The 20,792-nt window shown below is 52.6% G+C and overlaps 1 protein-coding gene across 4 annotated transcripts in view; it reads right to left on the bottom strand.

The window, feature by feature from the left end:
- The window catches only part of ITGA11 (integrin subunit alpha 11), a 131,907-nt gene that overhangs the window by 16,838 nt on the left and 94,277 nt on the right, over positions 1-20,792 (bottom strand). For 3 of the 4 annotated variants that reach the window (XM_008016109.3, XM_008016108.3, XM_008016112.3), the window contains exons 11-20: positions 19,717-19,861; positions 15,947-16,095; positions 12,564-12,704; positions 12,084-12,287; positions 11,222-11,418; positions 8,364-8,530; positions 6,878-7,020; positions 5,377-5,487; positions 1,740-1,825; positions 517-724 (exon numbers count right to left, since the gene is read on the bottom strand). In XM_008016109.3, the coding sequence (XP_008014300.3) occupies positions 517-724; positions 1,740-1,825; positions 5,377-5,487; positions 6,878-7,020; positions 8,364-8,530; positions 11,222-11,418; positions 12,084-12,287; positions 12,564-12,704; positions 15,947-16,095; positions 19,717-19,861 (1,551 nt within the window). The remainder of the gene's footprint in view (positions 1-516; positions 725-1,739; positions 1,826-5,376; positions 5,488-6,877; positions 7,021-8,363; positions 8,531-11,221; positions 11,419-12,083; positions 12,288-12,563; positions 12,705-15,946; positions 16,096-19,716; positions 19,862-20,792) is intronic. The other variant, XM_008016110.3, reaches the window with a different exon arrangement.

Here is a 20,792-nt window from a genome sequence, read left to right on the forward strand (position 1 = left end):
CCGCAGGGTGCACTGTTGGTAGAAGGTGTGGATGGCTGGTGGCACATGCGTGGTGTGTGTGCACCTCACCAGGGCCCAGGAGACAGGCTGAAGGGTATTCCTCTCCATGTTCCCAACGGGCTCAGACTCTCCTGGTGCTGGTGGTTCTCAGCCCTGCCTGCACACTGAAGTCACCAAGGAAGCTTTAAAAACCTCCTGACACTAGGCCCAAACCCAGAGCAAATCAGTTAGGACCTCCAGAGAAGGAGTCTGGGGGCAGGCTTTTTAAAGCTCTCTTGTGATTCTTTTTTATTTAGTTTTATATTTTTATAGAGATGAGGTCTCACTATGTTGCCCAGGCTGGTCTCAAACTCCTGGGCTCAAGTGGTCCTCCCACCTCAGCCTCCCAAAGTGCTAGGATTACAGGCATGAGCCACTGCACCCAGCTTTCTTGTGATTCTAACACGCAGCCCGGACCCCACCTGGCCTTCCTTTTCCTCTGTGCCAGGCAGTCTGGGCAGGTTGCTGAGGTCTTACCTTCTGGATCAAGCTGGCAAACTGCAGGTTTGCTGACTGTGAGATATTTAGGACTGTGCTGTAGGCATTCTCGCCCCTGTTCTCCAGTGTGGCCTCCACTGCCACTCGCCGGCGTGTGCTCTCTATGATGAAAACTGTGGTGTCGAAGGACAGTGTGTATGCGGAGCACTCCTGCGCAGGCTTCCTCAGCACCCTCTGGCAGTACTCCCTGAGAACAAGAGAGCACCAGAGATTGGGCAGATGGAATGAGGAAAGAAGGGGTAGAGAGGAGCCCCAGGGTTGGGGCAAAAAGCTGAATCTGGGCACTTGAATGGCCTCTGCTCATGGGAATAGCCACTGGGAGAAGAGGGGAAATGGATGGCAAGGCTGGAAAGAGCTCACCCTTCAAGACCGCTTCCTATTTCGAAGGCCCTTGGTGTCCCCACCATAGAGATCATACCCTCCACTGAACCCAGAGCTCTTATTTGACCTCACCACTCATGCATCACCACTCCATGCATCCTGTTTTCCTTTTGGCCTTGGCTGCCAGGAAGCTCAGCACTAATGTAGAGATAATCCTTATTTTAGCCTAGCTGGTTAGAATATGTGCTCCATTATCCTTCTACAAGTTTTGAGTGTGCTATTTCTCTTTATTGTCTATGTCATGGTATATATCTTTTCTATCTAAATCATCTCATAGTTGGATCAAAGTTGAGCATAAATTATTGGAAAATATGTTACATAAATTAAGAATACGACATTGTTGATTATTTTCCCTGGTATGTTCGTTTGTCTCTTCCAGGGGATTGTGGGTCCCCTGCTTCCCCTCTGCTGGTGTCCCTGGCATCTTTCCATCAGAAGGATTGGAAGGCCCAAGGTGTTCAGCCAGCAGGCTCTAGAAGTCACCTCATCTGGGGGCTGAAGGACAAGCACCCAGAACTCTGAGTCCCCTGTCTCTACCTTTCATCTAGTTTGTAATGTGGGCTCTGAAGAAAGGGTTTCTTTTTTTAACAAAATTTGAGATTAGATTAGACTAGTAGTTTCATATTACAGAGGTGACTTTCCTGAGGTTATGCAGGAGTTGGAGGTAGAGCCTGGGCTAGAACACAGGCTCCAAGTCAAGTGTTTGATCCACTCTGCCCGTGAGGAGGACGTCCAGGAAACAATCCAGGGCCCCAGGAGCCTCAGAACCTCTGACAGTGAAGGGGAAGGGGCGAGGGTGGGGGTGGAAGGAGCCAACTCACATGGCCGTGGGCAGGTCACTCCGGGCATCCAGCACAAGGTCAGGGACACAGTGCTCATCCTCATTGCAGCCGTTCCAGAAGGGCACCTGGGCCGGGGAGAGCCAGGTGTGGGCACCTGGGTAGGGACCCGCAGCCCCTCGCCCTCAAAGTCCACCAGCATTTGTCTCTACCACACTAGACATGTGCTGGCTTTCCTGCACTGTCCCCAGACACCACACTGCTCTTTCTTGGGCTTTTCCATAGATGCTTCCCTCTTTAAAACGAGGCTCAAAACTCAGCTTCTCCTGGTTCCCCTCCAGTTCATAACTGAGCTGATAGCACAGAACCCCCACCCCCACTCACCCAGCAGAGCAGTTCTGGTCAACATTTATTGATCATCTACTGTGTGTGGGCAAGGGCTTTGGTACTGGGGATATGAAACAAGGAAGACGCAGCTTCTACCCTCAGCTCATGGGGAAGATTGGTGTATGAACAAATAACTAGTATAAAATGTGCGAAAAATCCAAAAAGAAGTGCATGAGGAATAGAAGAGGCAAAGAGGAGAAACAGCTGTTTTGGCCTGTAGGAAGTCAGGGAAGGCTTCAAGGAAGTGACAGTGGGTCAGAGTTCTGAAGGACCGTCAAGGTAGCTGGGTGGACCGGGGTGGAGGTGGCGAAGTCCAGGAGGAAGGAGAGCCTGATGCAGAGGCCCTGGGGCAGGAGCAGGACTGAGTCGGAAATGATGAGTGGGTCGGTGTTGCTGTGATAAGAGGCACAGGGGTGAGATAGAGGAAGAGATGGTCATGGGCCTGTGTTTACAGGGCCTTGGGGTCATGTCTTGCAACTGGTAGGAGTTACCGAATGCCTCAGGCAATGAGTGTCCTGACAGACCTGCATACTGAAGGCTGCCCTGGCTGCTGTGGGAGAATGGAGTGAGAAGATGGAGGCTCGAGGCAGGGAGGCCATTGAGGAGGCTGCCGCAACATTCAGGCAAGAGGTGATGCTGGTGTTGGTGCGGTAGTGGGCATGAGAGGAGAAAATAGGTTACTGACCCCAGAGGCGGGATCAATAGGAACCTGGAGGTTGTCGGGGCTGAGGGAGAAAGGGGTCCAGGGTGTCGGCTGAGTTTCTTTTTTATGTGTCTGGAAGGATGATCATGGCATTCAGTAATAAAAGCAGGGGTTGGCCGGGCGCGATGGCTCACGCCTGTAATCCCAGCACTGTGGGAGGCCGAGACAGGCAGATCACCTGAGGTCAGGAGTTCGAGACCAACCTGGCCAACATGGTGAAACTTTGTCTCTGCTAAAAAATACAAAAATTAGCCAGGCGTGGTGGCACACGCCTGTAGTCCCAGCTACTCGGGGGACTGAGGCAGAAGAATCCCTTGAACTCGGGAGGCAGAGGCTGCAGTGAGCCGAGATCGCGCCACTATACTCCAGCCTGGGCGAAGTGCCTGTGGTCCACCGGGGGCGAGGACCTCAGCAGGCAGCTGGATATTCAAGCCTGGAGCTGAGGGGCGGTAACTGTCACTACCAACAACACAGCCCAAACCAGGGACGAGGAGTCACAGAGTCATGTGTATCTTAAATTCATTACCTTTTCTCGAAGGAGAGCTCTCTGGCCCTCACTCAGATCCATGCGCTCTTGCTTTAGGCATGGATCTACCCATCTCGCCCCTCAGCTCCCCACCGCAAGGTGGATCTGCAGCTAGAAGTAGGCCGACTGCAATGGCAGCCAGTGAAGCCATATCCAAGGGTCGCCGTGGAGCCGTTGGGAAAGGAACTTAGTTCCGGATGGGGGCTTTACGGCATTCTAGCACCAAAGTTCATCCTGGTGACTTCAAGTCTCAAAGAAAAAACTGCCTGCTCCCACTAGGCATACTGTTTAAGAAGTTTGAGAACTATATAATGACCTTCAGAAGAATTTCTATCTGGCTGATTAAAATAAGTAATTTAATGTAATAAGCAACTGTTACCCTCAATAATATGGAATGGCTCACTTCCCCAAGACACCAGATCTTATGATATTAGAACAGTGCTGGGCATTTAGTAGAGGCAAAGTAAGACTTTTAGAATGATGGGAAGAATGTGTCTCCCTTGCTGGGAGCTAGAAATCCAGATAAACCAGAGGTTTAGAAACTTAGCTGCTCTTCAAAGTTTTCAGCTCTGTTTCTCACCTTTTGTTTATAAGGTGAGAAAGGGATTTACATGAAGCCGCAACCTCCCTTTCCTATTTCCCTGCCTTGGTGATGCTGTCAGCTCTCGCGGAACAAAAGCCCATCCTCCCTGTCTCCGCATGTCTGAATCCTGCCTAGCCTTTACAGTTGGGCCAAAGGCCGCCTCCTCCAGGAAGCCCTGGCCTATCATCTGATTGCTTGATTGTATGTCCTCTGAGCGCATACTGCCTCCCACCTGGCCTGTGCTGCTCATCACCACCTTGCACGGAGATCGTCGGTGTCAGAGCAGGGATTACCCTGTGTGTTAATCTGCACTGTGGGCTTCAGCCTGCTTGTGCGGTAAGTGCCATGTACTCATTCATTTGCCATAGTGACTTTGTAATTACTTCGAGAGGACAAAAATGACTTAGTGCACCCAGCTTTCCCCTTCTTCCGGCTCACTAACGAGGAATCCAACTTCGCCAGCCCAGGGGCACAGACTTAGGAGGATGGGGGGGGAGGTGTGAGGACGGGGGTTTGGCGGGGGACTGTGGGAGGCCTGGGGAGAGGGGTGTGGAGGGGCTGTGGGGGATGATGGGTGTGAAGGAGAGAAGGGGAGGTTTTCAGGGGCATTGCTGCGGACTGTACAGTCCTTTCCTGGTGTTGAAGAAATGCAAGTAACAACATGAATAATTCTGAAACTGCTTCCTGGCCGGACTGTGTCACTCACACAGACGTTGCTCAGTGACTGGACCTCACAGAATGGCTTAAGAGTGCCGTGGTGTGTTTAAAAGTTGTCTCCTAAATCCTCAAGGTTCAGGCATTAGCTATTCCATTTTACAACTTTTGCCTGCTCTTACAGCGCAGCAGCAGAATTGATCACTGCCTGACATTTTCCTTGAGTGGGATTTACATGGAGTTGCAGCTGCAGGGGGCATCTGAATGTTAGATGTCAAACATTTTGGATGCCCTAGAGCCAGGGATTAGAAAATGCGGTTGAGGGATGGGGCCGCTTCTTTTTGGAATGCTTAGGAGCTCCGTCAATCAGTTAAAACACTTCTTTTTGCAATACTTAGGAGCTCTGTGAATCAGTTAGTCATCTAACAAGCAGAACTCCGGGCTCTAATAGTCACCCTCTGGTCTCCATTGTCCTCATCTGTAAAGGAGGGAGGTGGGTGAACAAGATCTCAGGTCCCTTCTCATCCAGTGATTCTTTGTAATTCTCCAGTGCTCACCCCTTATTCCCCTGTGCTGGGGATATGGGGAACCTTGAAGAGGAGAAGGCCTGGGCCTTGCCCTTAAGGAATTGATCTGCTAATACTCAGCACAGGCCCCGAGGGAGGTGGGAAGGAGCCACACTGGGTTTGCCGGGACAGAAGGTGGGAAGGTGAGGTGAGGGATGGTGTCCTCTGCACCCGGCACACTCAGGCTCTGGCCTTTGGGGAGGAAGTGGAGGTGGGGGTGGGGTTCATGCCTGAGGTGCATGCCCTGTACCGAGATGTACCGAGACTCTGAGGGTGGTGGGCCAGCCGTCGTCCAGCATGGGGCCATGGTCAGGGTCCTCCAGGGAATACTCGGCTGAGAAAGTCACTGGCTTCACGTAGTCAGCAGTGTCCTGGGGGGTGGAGACGAGGGCAGGGGTGAGGGAGGAGAGAACGTTATTTTATGAGCCAGGACCATGGATGCTGAGATAGAACTTTCACCTTCCTAAGGTGGCAGGGCAGCTGCCCTGTCCCCTGTCCCCTCAGGATGAGTCCGCGGGTGGATGGAGGTTTCTAGCGGGTCTGTTGGTGGGAAGAGTGTGCCTCTGTGAAAGGAGCTCCAAGCTCAGCTCATGCCAATCTAGCTGCCTGGCTGTTTCACCAAGCTCCTGCGTATCCTTCAGGGCCAGACTCCCATTGCCCGGATACCTTGGCTTCCGGGAAGCCTGGCAGTGGCGGCCCGCATCCCACCCCATCCACCACTCTGTTCAGACCCATTACGCCCGCTGCTCACGTAGCATTTGAACCATTTGACTGTGGTCACTCTTCCTTCCCAAGCAAGGAAGGGGCCTGGAGCCTCCCAGCATGGCCCTAGCACTGTAACAAGGGCTTCAGCATGTGGAATGCGTGAATGAACAAACTCGTGAGCAAGACAGGGGCACTCAGGTTGGTTCTGAGCGTAGACGGTAAGTAAAAGGGTGGCTTATAGCTGCCTAAAAACTTCCCCTTGGAACTTGCAATCCTGATTATATAAAGGCAGTGGCTCTCAAGCCTGAGCTGGTATCAGAGTCCCCTGGGAGCTTGTTAAAATAGGGGATGCTGGCCCCACTCCCAGAGTTTCTGAGTCAGAACATGTGAATTTCCAAGTTTGTGGGGAGGCTGAGGATGCTGCTGGTGTGGACGCATCTCAGGGGACCCCTTAACAGGGATGTGCCTTCTCACACCTGCTCACATCTCTGACCTCTGGCCATTGAACTACTGGGGCCAGGAGGGCTCCGAGTGACCCTGCTTGCATCTCTGAGGCTGGAGCTCTGGATGGAAGTAAACCTGTCATCCTCTTCCTTAGCTATAAAATGGGGCACCAGGCCACTACCCTGCTCGTGACATCACTGGCGCCCCTCTCTGTCTCTCCTCCCGTTTTGTACATGCCACTGCCTCCTGGACCTGGCCTTCAATTGTTAGCTGCTGCCTGCTTATCCCTCCCTTTGGGGCCATGCCCCCCACTGGCTGCTCCTGGTTCTCTCTGCTGGACCTACTGAGCCCACCTTCCTTCCCTCGGCATCTGAGAGTGGCAGGATAAGAGGTTTTGGAAGGAGGTCCAGTGAGGTGGTATGTAGCATGTCTCTGGGGCATGAGGTGGGAATGTGGAGTGGCCAAGTTCAGGGGACACAGACTCCGGCTGGCGTCCTGAGGTCTGCTGGGGGCTCAGAACCAGCCAGCCACCAGGTGGACTCTCTGCCTCTCCCACGGCAGGTGCTCCTTCCTGTAGGAGCCTGGGCTCTGCTGGTGGGGCTGCCAGCTCACCAGGACATGGAAGTTGATCCTTTCACAGAGCTCCTGGCCGGAGGAGAGCAGGACAGCTCTGTTGGTGAATCGGTCCCCGCCCTCGTCCAGGTGGGCCCTCGGTGTATACCGCCTCTCGTCCATGGTGGCATTGTATCTGATGCCTGCAGGAGGGGAGAGGGCAAGACCACAAAGGTGGAGCCACATGCCCATCCAAGACTGTCTGCCTCCTCCAGGAAGCCCCCCAGGCTGGCCAGGGGAGAGCTATTCCTTTCCTCTCACGAGCCCCAGTGTGGGTGAGAAACTCCCACATGGAGAGCAAGTGATTGCATGAGGAAGGGAAAGGAAGGAACCAAAGAAAAGAGGGAGAAAGAGGGTGGAGAAAGAGCAGGAGGAAGAAATGGAGGGAAAGTGAACACTGCAGACAAGGAGGGGAGACAGGATGTGGGGCCAGGGCGGTGCCATGTTGAGCCCCTGCTGCAGTCAACAACCCCCTCTGCCTCTCCCTCCACCTTCCCTGTCTCTCCCTGGGCTCTGGGATCCCCCTCAGGGCTGGTCAGAGCCTTTGCTGGGTGCTTCCTGTCACACCAAGGAGGGCTGGCCAGCCCCTTCCCGGCGGCTCCTCAAACCTTTGACTCCATTCTGGGGCATAAAACCTGTAGCCTCCTCCCCTTCAATTAGGTTTTGCCAATTCCAGGAAAGACTCAGTCCCTTCTCCTGCTCTCCAGCCCGCCCGCAGGTTGCTGCTGGCTCTCATATCTGTCTCCTCTCAGGGATGGAAGTTGAAAGAGAGGGGCACAGCCCCCAGGCCCGCCTTTGTTCTCATCTTCCTTTTGGTCTCTGTCTGATTCTGCTCCTTGGCTGAGATGCTCCCTGAATCCCTGTTTCCTGTGCCGGCACAGACAGTCCTGGAACCTGCAGCTCACTTCCTGAGACCATCTGGACCCAGGGCTGTCAAGAGGACGTGTCTGACTCCAGACTTAGCTGGAAGTGATGGACCCTCAGAAGGAAACTGCCCCACTGTGGACTCACACCCACTTCTGAGCGGGGCTCCCTGCCGCGGACTCACACCCACTTCTGAGTGGGGCTCCCTGCTGCTGGGGTCTCATTGACCTGGACTTCTGGTTTCCAGCACCCCCACTGTAGGACTCCTGGGTCTGCCTCTTCCTCTGCATCCAGGCAGACTTCTGGGTTTCTGCACCCCACTTTGCTCCACTGGCATCAGTCCTGTGTTCTGATCCAGACTCTGCGCCCAGACTGTTTCCTTCTTCTCTTGTCCTCCCTCTCATGATCACCCCTGCTCACTGCCACTCTCACTGTGGCATGACATCCCCTCTTTGCTCTTTGGAATGACAGCATCAAATGGGGTCCAGTAGTCATCCAAGGTGGCTCTAGGGCGACCTGGCACTCAGCATCCATTTCAGGAAAAGCCCAGGCTTTGAAATAGAGTAAGGTGCAGGGGAAGACTGGAGCTGGGGGGTGAGGAGAAAGGAGGGGCCTGCTTTACCAACAGTTGTAGTTTGGAAGTGGGGTGCCAGGAAGACAGGTGTGAAGCAGAGGAAGGCGGCCAGGCAGGTGGCATCCCTGCCACTGCGCTTGCAGTCTCTGTGGAAGATGTTGATTTTCGATGGCTCAAAGTGGAGGCTGGCATTGATCTGAACCACAGGGCGGGACCTGCGGGAGAAGGGCCAGTGAGCTGGGGTGGGGCAGGGGCTCAGGCTGCCCTGCTGTGACCACGGGGAAAGACAAGAACCAGATGCGAGTGGAATCTGCAAAGCCACTGGAGGGGGTGAGGTGGAGGATGGAGGGGGCTTTGGATGTCAAAGGATTGGCAAGAGGGAGCACAGGGGAAAGAGGGGCTCAGCCACCTCACAGCCCCTCCATGCAGCCTCTCAGCACTTTCCCCCAGGGGCTGTGCTCGCTGTGGATCATGCTGACTCCCCTTTGCTCCCTCATCACCTTTTCTAGCAGTGGTTCCCCACCCTGGATGCACGTGTGAGTCATCTGAAGAGCTTAAAAAAATCCTGGTGCCTCAGCTACACCCTAGGCAAAACCACATCAGAATCAGGCCTTCGCAGGTTTTAAAGCAGTGCCTCTGAAATTTTCATATGTGTGCACGCCCCCTGGGGATCGTGTTAAAATGCAGATTCTGATCCAATAGCTTGGCACCGATTTTGCATTTCTAACAAGCTCCCAGGTGATGTGAACGTTCCATGGACCACACTTTGAAGAGCGAGGCGTTAAAGTACCCCAGGTGATTCCAGCGTGCAGCCAGCACCCATCCACCCCCACACCACCCCATCCAGGTAACCAAGGAAATACAAATTTACCCTTATACCAGCCTAAGTCAAATGTAATTAGGAACGAAACCTATTGCCTCTCCCAACCATGAATGTAGATGGAAAGAAATAGGAGTAGAGTGGCTTAGAGGTTTCACAGCTTCAACGTGATGATCTGTGCCAATACTCTGTTCTTCTTGGCGTAAAGGTGAACAGCACCTCTGTGCTGTAGAGTGAAAGGGTGGATTTGAGTCTTGGCTCTGCGGGTTCCTCACTAGACCTTGGCAGGTCACATGATCTCTGCAATGGGGGATTGTGAGGATCAGAGGAGGTGAGAATGTCCTTTGACAGTGTAGAGTGCTGTGTCAACACAGTGGGCTACATCTGAAGTTCTCAAACTTGACTGCCCATTGGAATCACTTGGGGAGTTTTAAAAAAATTACTGCTGCCCAGGTCCCTCCACAGAATTCTGCTTTAATTGGTGTGGGTAAAGCCTGGGCAATGACATTTTAAAAGCTCCCCTGGCGATCCTAATGGGCAGTCACGTTTGAGAACTATGGGGCTTGATCATAAAGTCTCCCCAGAGGACTCTGGCCCATAATCTCATCACTATTTAGGTAGCACATAAGTGTGGACTTCAAAAGCTAGAACTTGATCCAATCATTTCTGTGATTCTGATTATCTTGGGGTGTGTGTGCATATGTGTATTTGGTTTCCTGTAGAGAAGTTTATGTGTTACTTTAAAGACCTGCTAGGTTCTGTGTACCCCTCTCCCCGGGCCTTGGTCATCTGCCTTGCTTTCTTGGTTGGAACCAACGCAGTGAACACCTTTACCACACCTTGCAAGCCCAGGCTGCTGTTGCTGCCACCATCACCACCACCAAGGACCTAAGAGCCCCCACATGCAGCACAGACCTTGGAAGAGACAGACCCTGCTCCTGTACACTAGCTGGGCTGCACAGGCCCTGGCTTCCCAGTGCTGCCTAGAGGGCCAGGGGACACCACCAGGACTGTCGGGCAGCAGATGCTCTGGCCATGACAAATGAGGGATCTGAAGGAGCCACAAGTCTGCTGCTCCCCCTTCTTTCCCTACAATGGGCTGTGTTATGCCACACTGGAAATGCCGAGATGCTGAGCAAAGAGCAGTACGTGTGGTGAAGACAGGCTGGCTTACTCCGCATCTTTGCTCCCTTCCGGCTTCACTTTTGCTTCTGGGATTGCACTCCACTCCCAAAGCATTCAAGAGGCTTTTGCCTCAGGCTCTGTTTTCTAGGGAACCTGGAGGAAGACATTTCCTCCTTGGATTGTAGTAGCCTTGCGAACAGGAGCCCATCCTTTCCTTTATTCTCCCTGTGAAGTTATATATCTCTGTTCCATGCCTTTTTAAAGTTGTAGGGTGGATATAATTGCATTTATACAAAATTATAAGCAGCGGAAAAAGGATTGGGAGAAGATATGCCACAATATTAATAGTGGCATTGTTAAGGTGATGGCAGGCTGAGTAATTCTTTTCCTTGTTTTATAAATGTTCTTTATGTTATTGTATTTATGATGAAAAATACCTCATCAACATATATGAAAAAATACTCAAGGTCTTTTTTTTCTGGCTTAAAAAGTAGCCAACATATGGTAAAATAAATGCGTGTTTAGGAAGCATGAAAATGAAGCCCCGAAGAAAGGAAGCAAGAAGTCAGAGTGCTTTGGAGGAAAGAAATCTCTGTATTAGATAAACATTCCTCCACGCCAGGGTAGAAGGAAATGTCCTCCCAGATGGTAAAAATATGCTCAACTTGCCCCTGCAAGTCTTATAGCTTGAAAAGCTGAAATGGAAGACATGCTTGAGTAGCCAGAACTTTTAGGGCAAATTCTAAGAGTGGGGGCTTTTGGACAGGACTTCAATTTATACTGAATTTACACTGATTCCACCAAAAGGAAATGTGTAAGCAAGCTGGGGTAAGAACAGGGTGAGTCTAGCTGAGGGCAGTTAAAGACAAGAGAAAAAGATCCTGAAGCCCGTTTTTAAAACCCCTGCATTCATCGTGACCTTCAGGAGAGCCCAGGAGGTGGGAACAGTGGGGGAACCAACCAGAGAATCACAGCGTTGCCAAGGGCTCCCACTGCCAGGTCGATGAGCCCATCCTCATTGAGGTCCAATTGCCCGTGGATGCTGCAGCCAAAATACTGGAGGCCGGTAGCCAGCTCTGAGGCTGTGATTCTCTGCAGGGAGCAGGAAGAGAGCAGGAGGGCATGCACACCGTGAGTGTGGGGGCGGGCGGCCCTGAGCTGCAGGAACAATCGGGAGCCTGTTTGAAATCACGAAGAAGCTTCCCCAACCCAAAGCAATCTCGTCTCCTGGCCTGTCATGGCACCTGAAATTCCTACCATTCAAGTCATTCTTTTGGATTAAAATATCGTGTCTTAAAAGAGTTCCCTATTAAGTGTAAATACATGTGACCTGGCAAGTGACCCATCCACGTCTCTCACACTGGTCTATTTTTTAGGCTATCTTACTAATAAACCGTGGGGCAAAAGGATGATCCTCAGGGGATGGGACCCAAGACGGGTCGGTTTTGAGGTGGGCACGATTTCTAGCACGAAGCACTTCCAGAGAAGAGTGAGCCCAGAAGAGATGCTCCACTGGTAGGCAATTGCATGTGTGCATGTCTTGGGAGGAGTGAGGGTCAGGTGCCAGGGATTTGTTGTTGTTTGTTGTTGGGGGAGGATAAAGGTAAGCAGGGAGAGGGTGCCAAAGTGGGTGGTGGTGGGGGGGTCCTGAAGGTAAAATGTGCCCTTTTCAAAATTTCCACGTGGGGAAGCATGACCAGGACAGATTGGCATCCGTTCCTGTGAGAGGGCACGGAAGAAAATCCTGAACCAGATGAGGCACAGAAGCTCCTGGGACCCCTGCAGCTCCATTTGCTCTATCCACTTCCCCGGGGAAGCCTGACCTGCTTAGGCGTCTTCAGGATGCTGCCTCGGAAGCCGTGGAAGATGTAGATGGCTCCTGCGTGGTTGTCCTCCAGGGGGGCTCCCACCACCACATCATCGTAGGAATCCTGGTTGAGGTCTCGAACTGAGGCAATGGAGGACCCAAACCGGGCATTCTGGTAACTGTGTGAATCCTTGAGCGTTCCGTTATAAACAAACCGGTTCTGCAAAACCAGGGGCAGAAAAAGGCTGGGGAGGGCTTGGCAAAAGTCCTCAGGCTCATAATTCCCTCTACAGGCTGCTTCAGCATCCTCTCCCCACTCCATTCCCCCAGATCCCCGTCTCTGGCTATATGAGCCCAGCCACAGACGAGGCTCCGATTCTCCCCAGGCCTGGCTCCAGCACTGGCCTCGCTAGTAACCCATTTGCCTCGTGGCTACCCAAGTCAAAGCAGAGACTGGGGGCCCCAGAGAAGCTGCCCAGCCCCTGCCCAGCTGTACCTGTCTCAGCTCGTAGACATACACCTTGCCTCGCTCGCGGCCCTCGCTGAAGTACATGGGTGCACCCACCAGCAGGACATCAGTGACACCATCGCCGTCAATGTCCACCGAGGTGATCTCACTCCCAAAGTAAGAGCCTATCTGCGGCACGTGATGGGAGAGAGGAGTGGGCTGGCTGCCCAGCTCGCACAGCCCAGAGTCCTTGCCTCGCCGGCAGAGGGAAGCCAAGGTCATCTTTTGACTCAGAATTTTTGGTGAACAAATGGGCCCTCCCTTCTCATGCGCTCCCTCTCTCTCCTCTCCCTCAGAGCGGACTTGCCTGTTTTCAGTTTGCCCTTCTCCCCTTCCCTCTTTTCCTTCTGTCATTATCCCCTTCCCACTCTTCTTTCTTTCTGTTAATTTTATTGGTGGCCATTTGTCTTGTGTGTAAAGTGAAATAATGGCAAAAAATAAGGAGAATATTTAAAAGTATGAAGAAGAAAACAAAAGTTACCCACAATCCTGACATCCAAATATAACTACCATGAATATTTTAGCGGATTTTCTTCTAGTTTTTTTCCCCTGAGGCATGTTGCCTATTTGTACTTGTGTTTTATTTTTACGAATTGGAGTAATAATGTAAATATAGTTTATATACTGATTTTTAAATAAAACAATATATCATCAAGATTTTTCTATGATGTATTATATTTTCATCTACAACATAATCACTGATGATTCCACAGTGCTTAAAATTATGCATGTATCATAATGTATTTAATCAATTATTGCTGGACAGTTAGCTTGTTTTTTTTTTTTTTTTGAGACAAGGTTTTGCTCTGTCACCCAGGCTGGAGTGCAATGGTGCAATCTTGGCTCACGGTAGCCTCGAACTCCTGGGTTCAAGTGATCCTCCCACCTCAGCCTCCTGAGTAGCTGGGACCACAGGCACCTGCCACTGCTCGTGACTATTTTTAAAAATTATTTGTAGAGATGGAGTCTCACTATGTTGCCCAGGCTGGTCTGGAACTCCTGCGCTCCCGTGATCCTCCCACCTCACCCTCTCAAAGTGCTGGGATTACAGGTGTGAGCCACTGTTTTTCATTTTTGATGTTATAAATCATTCTGGCATTAGCATCGTGGATGGTGAATTACGATTTCTTTCAATGTCTGAGCACTTGCTGTGTTTCCCTTCCGTTTGGGGTGCAGCGCTCCCCACTTCAGTGAGGACACTATCCACCCCCTCCTCAGAAGCCCAGAAACCCTGATCCCTCCTCCACCTCTCCCACCTGCAAACCTGCCAGCAAGTCCTACCTGGTGGGTGCCAATTCACCAACGACTCACCCCTGCTTCTTCCCTAGGTGAGGCACCTTCTAAAGGGCTTTCCAGCCTCAGGCTGGCCCCTTCAGCCCACCCCCATGGCAGCTGGCGTGGCCTCTAACACCATTCCACCTCTTGCTTTTGGGGTGGTATCTAAACTCCCCAGCAGGACCGTGCTGGACCAGCCTCCCTCCCCAGCCTCTGTCCCCACAAGCTCCTGCTCCCAACGCAGTGCTCCTGGGTCCTGCCAAACTGAGTTATTTCTCCTCTCCAAAAGCCCTCGGCCTTGGCCGGCTTCCAGGCTTCCCTCTGCACAAGCTTTTCTCTTGCATGCACTCCCCGCCCCTGCGTCCTCCCCAGATCATCCCCTGCCATCCCTCAGGTCTCAGCTGAAGTGTCACTTCCTGTTAGAAGTTGTCCTTGACCTCCACTCCGCTCGCTGCCCCTTTTCCATGTGCCTTCAGCTCCACACTCCTCCTACCAGCCCCTGTTCCCTCTGCTGGGATCCTCATGAGGGTGGGCATTGAACCTGCTGTGTTCCCTCTGGGCCAGGGTACTGTGCCTGGTACACAGAAAGTACTTAATTAATGCTTATTGGATCACTGGGTTTCTTAGGAAAGGGGAAGGCACCCTGTTCATGGACAAGCCCTGTTTGGGATGGTTTATAGCCTTGGGTTAGCTCATTCGAGCCCCATGCTTCTAGGAGAGAGAGTCATCCTCATTTTACAAGGGAAGGAACCAAAACTCAGAGAACTGGAGTTTCTTGCCCAAGGTCAGAAGGCCGGTCACCTGGTCACCGCCAAGCTGGTTGGAATTGGGGTCTATCTGACACCCTGGCCCATGACTCTGCCTACCCTGTCCTTCTCTGGCTTAGTGTGTTTTCAGAAGAAATCTATTCTCAAGGATTAAAAGCTTTTAACTGAGGAGAAAGATAAAAAATTTAGAAGAGAGGAAAGGGAAATAGTACACATGGGTGGGAGAGGGAAAAGATGTGCCTACATACAGTAACTAAGAAGCAGACAGAGAGCCAGTAAGGGAGGGGGCGGGGGAAATTTGTCTGAATATGTGGCCTCAGCTATGTGGGTCACCGCGATTTGGAATTCACTTAATTTAGCTGCCTTCAGCACTGCGGTTTCTCCTTCGGATGTTGGAGGTGGAACTGGGCAGGAAAAATGTCATAAATTCATCAGCAAATTCCCTCCAGCTCTCAAGGTCTAGCCCTCCATTCCAAAAGAGTTGGCCCTGGGTGAGTGTGGGCAAGCAGGGTGGAGGGTGAGAGCTTCGCCGCCTGGAATGGCCCGCACCCAAGAAACAGGAGGAGGAATGGCAGGAGGGCGGCACTCTGCAGCGAGATGGATTTAGGTTAGACTCGGTGAGGAGCAGGTTCTCACAGTGACAGGCCAAGGGCAGTCATGGGCTCAGGAGACAGGGCTGTTCCCAGGCTCAGGAGAGTCGACAGGGAGCTGGGGACAACATGGAAGGGCCTGGACAGCACTCAGTTCCGGCCTAGAGAGGGCACGGATGCTGCTGGTCAGGAGGAGCCCAGGACTGGTTTTGGGGTTATTGGGGGTCAGGAGGTGGCATGATGCAGGCAGCCCCACCAAGAGGGTTCTTGGCTTGACCCAGTCATGAATTCACCATAGAACCCTGGAAAAGCCACATTGCTTCCCAGGAGCCCAGTTTTCCTCTGCGCTGGAAGTGACTTGGATTGGAGCCCCGTTTTCACCACCAATGACTCTTATCATAGCTTTCCAATTTGCATTAATCACTGTCCAACACAGGACTCTTAGCAGCACAGTCTGGTTGCCAATCGCCTCCCTGTGGGGCAGTGGCACTGGCAGCCTTCCCATTCCTCATTGCTTCCATTCCAGGAAAAGGGAAGCAGCTGGCATCCTGGAGGACCCATGGGGCCTTCTGTGGGTGGATGCACACTCCTGCCACTCCTGGCAGCATGAAGGTGGCTGGAGGAACATGACTGCCCTTCGGAGCACCCAGTGGCCCAAGCATGCTGTATTCACTGCCCTCCCATTTGTCTGATCCGCCCCTCTTCCCTCCGTTCCTGCCCCAGGCTCCCCCTCCATTACCTGCTGGCCCCGCAGAGCCTGGTGGATGGTGAGGCTCCGGTTGTTGTGCATGGTGAACAGGATGACTTTGCCCGTGTGGTTGAACCGGGGGGCTCCGGCCACGTACACCCGCCCCTGCCTGGAGGACACGACCGATGTGACTGTGTACCCTGCCACAGGAGGAAACAAGCTGATATTTGGCACCGTGTCCTCAGCAGGCCTTGCTTGGCCTGGTGCATGGCTTGGCCGTGCCAGAGGATGGGCCAGAGGTGGGGTAGGTTCAGGACCAGCTGAGCAGATTCAATCATGCAGGGCTGTAATTCCTAGGGGCAGCTGGGGAGGCCTGGAAGAGGCAGGGCCCAGGAGAGGGGTTTGGAGGGTAGGGAGGACTCACTGCACCCCAGCCCCTACTGGAGAAAATAAAGGAAGCCAGGTGGGGCTGCTGAAAGACTAACTTGAAATGCACACATCCCTCCTTCACCCGCTCATGAGCACGGCGGAGGGCAGCAGGGAGCAGGGCAGACTCTAGCCTCACTTCAGTTAATATTGGGGAGACTTTGCTTGGTTCCCCAGCAATCTTCACTCTTAGGGACTAACTAGTGTCCTCTTTATTACCACAAATGCCTGCTGAGTGGCCCACTGAGGACTAGAGTGTTAACCGTAAAGGTGGAAGGAATTGGTCTGCTTCAGATATTCACATGGGGTCTCAGGGATTCTTGCAACCCCAAAGCTTTGCAGACTCAAAGGAGGAAGCTCCCAGGCTCCTGTCAGTCCCATATGTGCAGCATGCCAAAGAGAAAGACATAGAACCCCAGGGGCTCTTTGGGAAAGGCTGCCAATCCCGGCTCCCGGTATGGCTGTGCCTGATCACTGTGAATCTCATCACCCACCCAGTACCCAGGAAGCAAATGTGCAGCATCTTCAGGCAACTCTCCTGAAAGTGGGCTCCAGCAGGTGTGGAAAGCCGATGGCATCCCAGAATCCCACTTTCTGCCAGATAATCTTGGATCCCAGATTTTAAATGGGTGTTGGACTTTGTTGACAGTTCCTGGGCTGTTTCTGGGGAACAGATGTCTCTTGCAATGCACGTGTGTGAGTGTGTGTGCACATATATGCGTGTGCATATGTGTATCTGTGTGTGTAACACTGTCACTTGGGTCCCATTGGCTGCTTCCAGAGTGGCTACAGGGTGTACAGATGAGCTGACTCAGTGCCTGGGGGTGAACCACCCTGGTTCCAGACACAACAGTTTTCACTCTTGAGGCTGTACTTGGGGAAATGAGGCTTGACAGGTCCATGATACCAAGACCTCACAAGGGGTGGCTAACATGGCCATGTGTTTAGAGCAACCATAAACATATGGGTGGGCGGGGCTTAACCTTGTGGTGTGGAGCAAAGGTTTCTTCTGAGCTGAGCCCTCAGTGGCACTACTGAAAATGTTCTCAGTAGGCCTTGAGTTTCTGGGCCTGCTTGGAAGGAGGGGCACTGAGACGCAGTCTGGGGGCCAAGTGTCCTATGGGGCAGGCGTGGGTCAGCATTCAAACTCACAGAGCTTCCTGCCTTCCAGCTGTCTGTAGGCAGCACCTTTGGTTCCCAGGCAGCTCTCTGGCCAGCAGTAGGGGTCATTCTGAGGCTCAGCCAGCCTCCCTGAAGTCCTGATGAAAGGGTAGGGCCATGGCCCGAAATCTATACTGCACCCCCAGTGGAGGCTGGGAGCTGGCCTCCTGGTCTCCTTCCCCTGTAGTGCTCCTCTCCCTTGGGACACAGGAGGAATCTTCCAGCAGGCATCTCTGCCCCAGCAGAGAACCCAGACCCTGCTCTCACTGGATGACTCCTAGAGGGAGGTGGAGGAGAAAAGGCACTCCCCAAGACTCCCACCCAAGGCAGTGACCGTGGCTAAGGCATGCCAGCTGGGCCTCATGAGTGTCCTTCAGCCAAGTTCCATCCCACCAGGGTCTTCCGGGAGGGGAAGCAGGGTGGCTCTGCTGGGCCAGGGGGATATTCATCCTGCTGTGCTCTCACTCAGATATGTTCAATAGCTCCCTGTTGCCAACATGAAAAAGCTCAAACCTCTTAACCTGGCATTCGAGGCCTCCTGCCTATCCTAACTTGCCCTCTCCTCCATGTTCCCACTTCTCCCCCTTGCTCTAGCCACACTCATCTACTTCTTGGGTCCTGAAATAACCTGGCACTTCCCACATGTCCTTCCTTTGCTTGGCCTTTCTTGACTTATTTGAAATGTCCCCTGCGGTGGAGACCTGGTGTAGGCTCCAGCCCCTACACAGTGGGCCCTGAGTGTACCAGCTCGCTGGACCACTCTGACTCAGTTGGAATTAACCTCATGGGCCCTGGGACACCCTGATGTGATCTGCCTTGCTGTTTAATGCCTCGTAGCACCTGCATCTTGCGCCCCTTCTTTGGTTTCCTTACTTTCAGCGCAGTGCTGTGCACTTGGGAGGAAACACAATGAAACACGAGTGATTCTAGTTTCTAGTTAAAGGGTTGCTAGCCTTTGTTCTTCCAGCATCTTTCCCAGTGTTTGAGCATTTGCCAAGGCAAGGACTCCAATCTTTCTCTCCTTTATTTGTGCTTTTATCTGAGCTCCCACCTCACTTGTGTTATAATTATATGTGCACATGTCTGTGTCTCTCAGGAAGCAGCTTGAGGGCAGGTGCTGTGTCCTTACCACGGCACTTTAGCACGGCACTCTGATAGCATCAACCGCAGTGCTATGCAATTCAGGTTTAACACCTTGTGAATCAAATGGACCGCAGGCCCTAGGGTCAGGCGCTGTCCTAGGGCCAGGCGCTATTGGGAAACTTCTAGGGATCTACACTTCTGGATTTTCTAGCACAGTCCTGATTCCAGCATTTTGCCCTTTTGTCAGCTGAGGGTCCCATGGTTGGGGATAGAAAACAGGGTAACCACAGTGTGGGCAGAGTCATAGGCAGCGTATTGGCTAAAGAGCTGAGGAACAAAGGTCAGGATGGGATGAAGCACCAGAGAGATGGACACACGGACAGATTCGCTGTCCACTCTGGGTGGCCCAAGTTCATGGAGGAGTGGGGTCCGAGGAAGCCTTAATGAGGAGTGACTTCACAGAGAGCGGACTTGGTTCGGAAATTCAGAAAGACCCAGAGACAGTGGGGAACCCCTTCTTGCCACCCTCCCCTCTGGCCCTTCCTTTAGAAAGGAACAAGCCTTGGCAAATGGGACATGGCTGGGGATGGCCAGGTGACTGCTCCTGCAGAGCTGGAAGGTGACTTTGGCCAGCAGGCTAAGGCCTCACTGCTAGGATCTTCACCATCAATGATGTGTGCTTCTCTAGATATCCAATCCCAAAGTGCTTCATGGGCAGCGACTTCTGCCTTGATTATGAACATTAAGAAATAAAAACAAGTGCAGATTCCACTCGATTTGCATTTTGCCTTCAGAAGGCAGGCTCAGTGTACTGGAACCCTAGTCAGCCCCAAAAGCTTTAAAGGCACAACAACAGCTGACCCAGAGTCTAGGAGCACCAAATGAAACACACTGAAGGGAGCGGGGAACTGCTTGTCCTTTATTCTACCTATTGATGGAGCGCCTGTTATACGTTGGGCAGGGTGCTTGGCATGGTGGTTACCAGCGTGGAGAGGATATGCCCCCAGGGATGCTCTTCAGAATTGGGTGCTTGAATTAGCCCAGAATATACACAGCAGGCCCCTCTCTCGTGTGTGGGCTAGGGGTTCTGCAGCCCCTGGGTGCCCTCCCGGCCCACCACCCGCTGGCCTCCCCTCACTCTGGGCTCTTACCCAGGTATGCGCCATGGTTCTTGAGCTCCTCGGGGAACTCTTTCAGGTAGGACTCACGGAGAGGAATGACCTTGCCGGCACTCGTCTCCTTTAGCACAGCTCCGTTCCAGTCATAGGCACCAACGGCTCCCAGCAGAACCCCATCCTGGCATTGGGGAGGGGACACACATCAGCACCTGTCCTCATGGGCCTGTTGCCAGGAGCCACATCAGGTCCTGTGACCAGTGACGCCCCTGCCAGCCACCTCAGGCACCTTCTCCTGGGTGCATTATTTAGCAATCTAACTTCTGGCTGGGACTCTTGGCTTTTGAATGAGCCAAGGAGACTTTTTTGCCCCTTTCCATCCTTAGGACAAAATGGGTCAAACTGATCCCAAGGACAGGAACTTAGGGGAAAAGGAATGTTCTAGAAACAAACTGTAAATCCAGGACCAAACCTCCATTCCTCCTTGGGCTTCAAAACCCTCTAGGGACCCTCTCGCCACTGTCCACTCCTTCTGACATTGATTGAAAGAGGGAAAGGGCCTCCTGCACTTGCCCTTCTTCAGTATTTCTTTGCAGTGTCTGAGTTGCTTCCCTGCATGTAAATCCTACTCCTTGGTTTCTTCAGCAAACATTCACTGAGGTCCCCTTTGTGCCAGGCACTGGTTTGGTGCCAGGGATATTGTCCCCCGCCCTCAGCCACGCCCCCCGCTCCCCACCACAGAGCTTGAGGATATGAAAAAAAATACTCAAACAAACACGCAGTTGCAAACTGTGATCAGTGCAATCAAGGAAAACCACAGTGAGGCTGAATCTAGATTGAGATGGGGGTCAGGAAAAGTCTTCAAGGTTGTTATGTTTAACCGTGCACCTGAAAGATGGGTAGGACCAGAAAGAAAGAAGAACTGGAGAAAAGGGCCAGGAACAGCCTGTGCAGAGGCCCTGAGGCTGGCGAGAGTGCAGAGCCTTTGTTCCTAAGGAACTGAATGCTGTTCAATGGGGCTGGAGCACCTTGACACGAGGCTGGGCAGATAAGCCAGGGCCACCTTCATGACAGCCAGCACCCAAGGCACTGGTGCTTGGGCTTGTTTCTCA

Source organism: Chlorocebus sabaeus, chromosome 26 (assembly GCF_047675955.1).
Source record: "Chlorocebus sabaeus isolate Y175 chromosome 26, mChlSab1.0.hap1, whole genome shotgun sequence".
Lineage (NCBI taxonomy): Eukaryota > Metazoa > Chordata > Mammalia > Primates > Cercopithecidae > Chlorocebus > Chlorocebus sabaeus.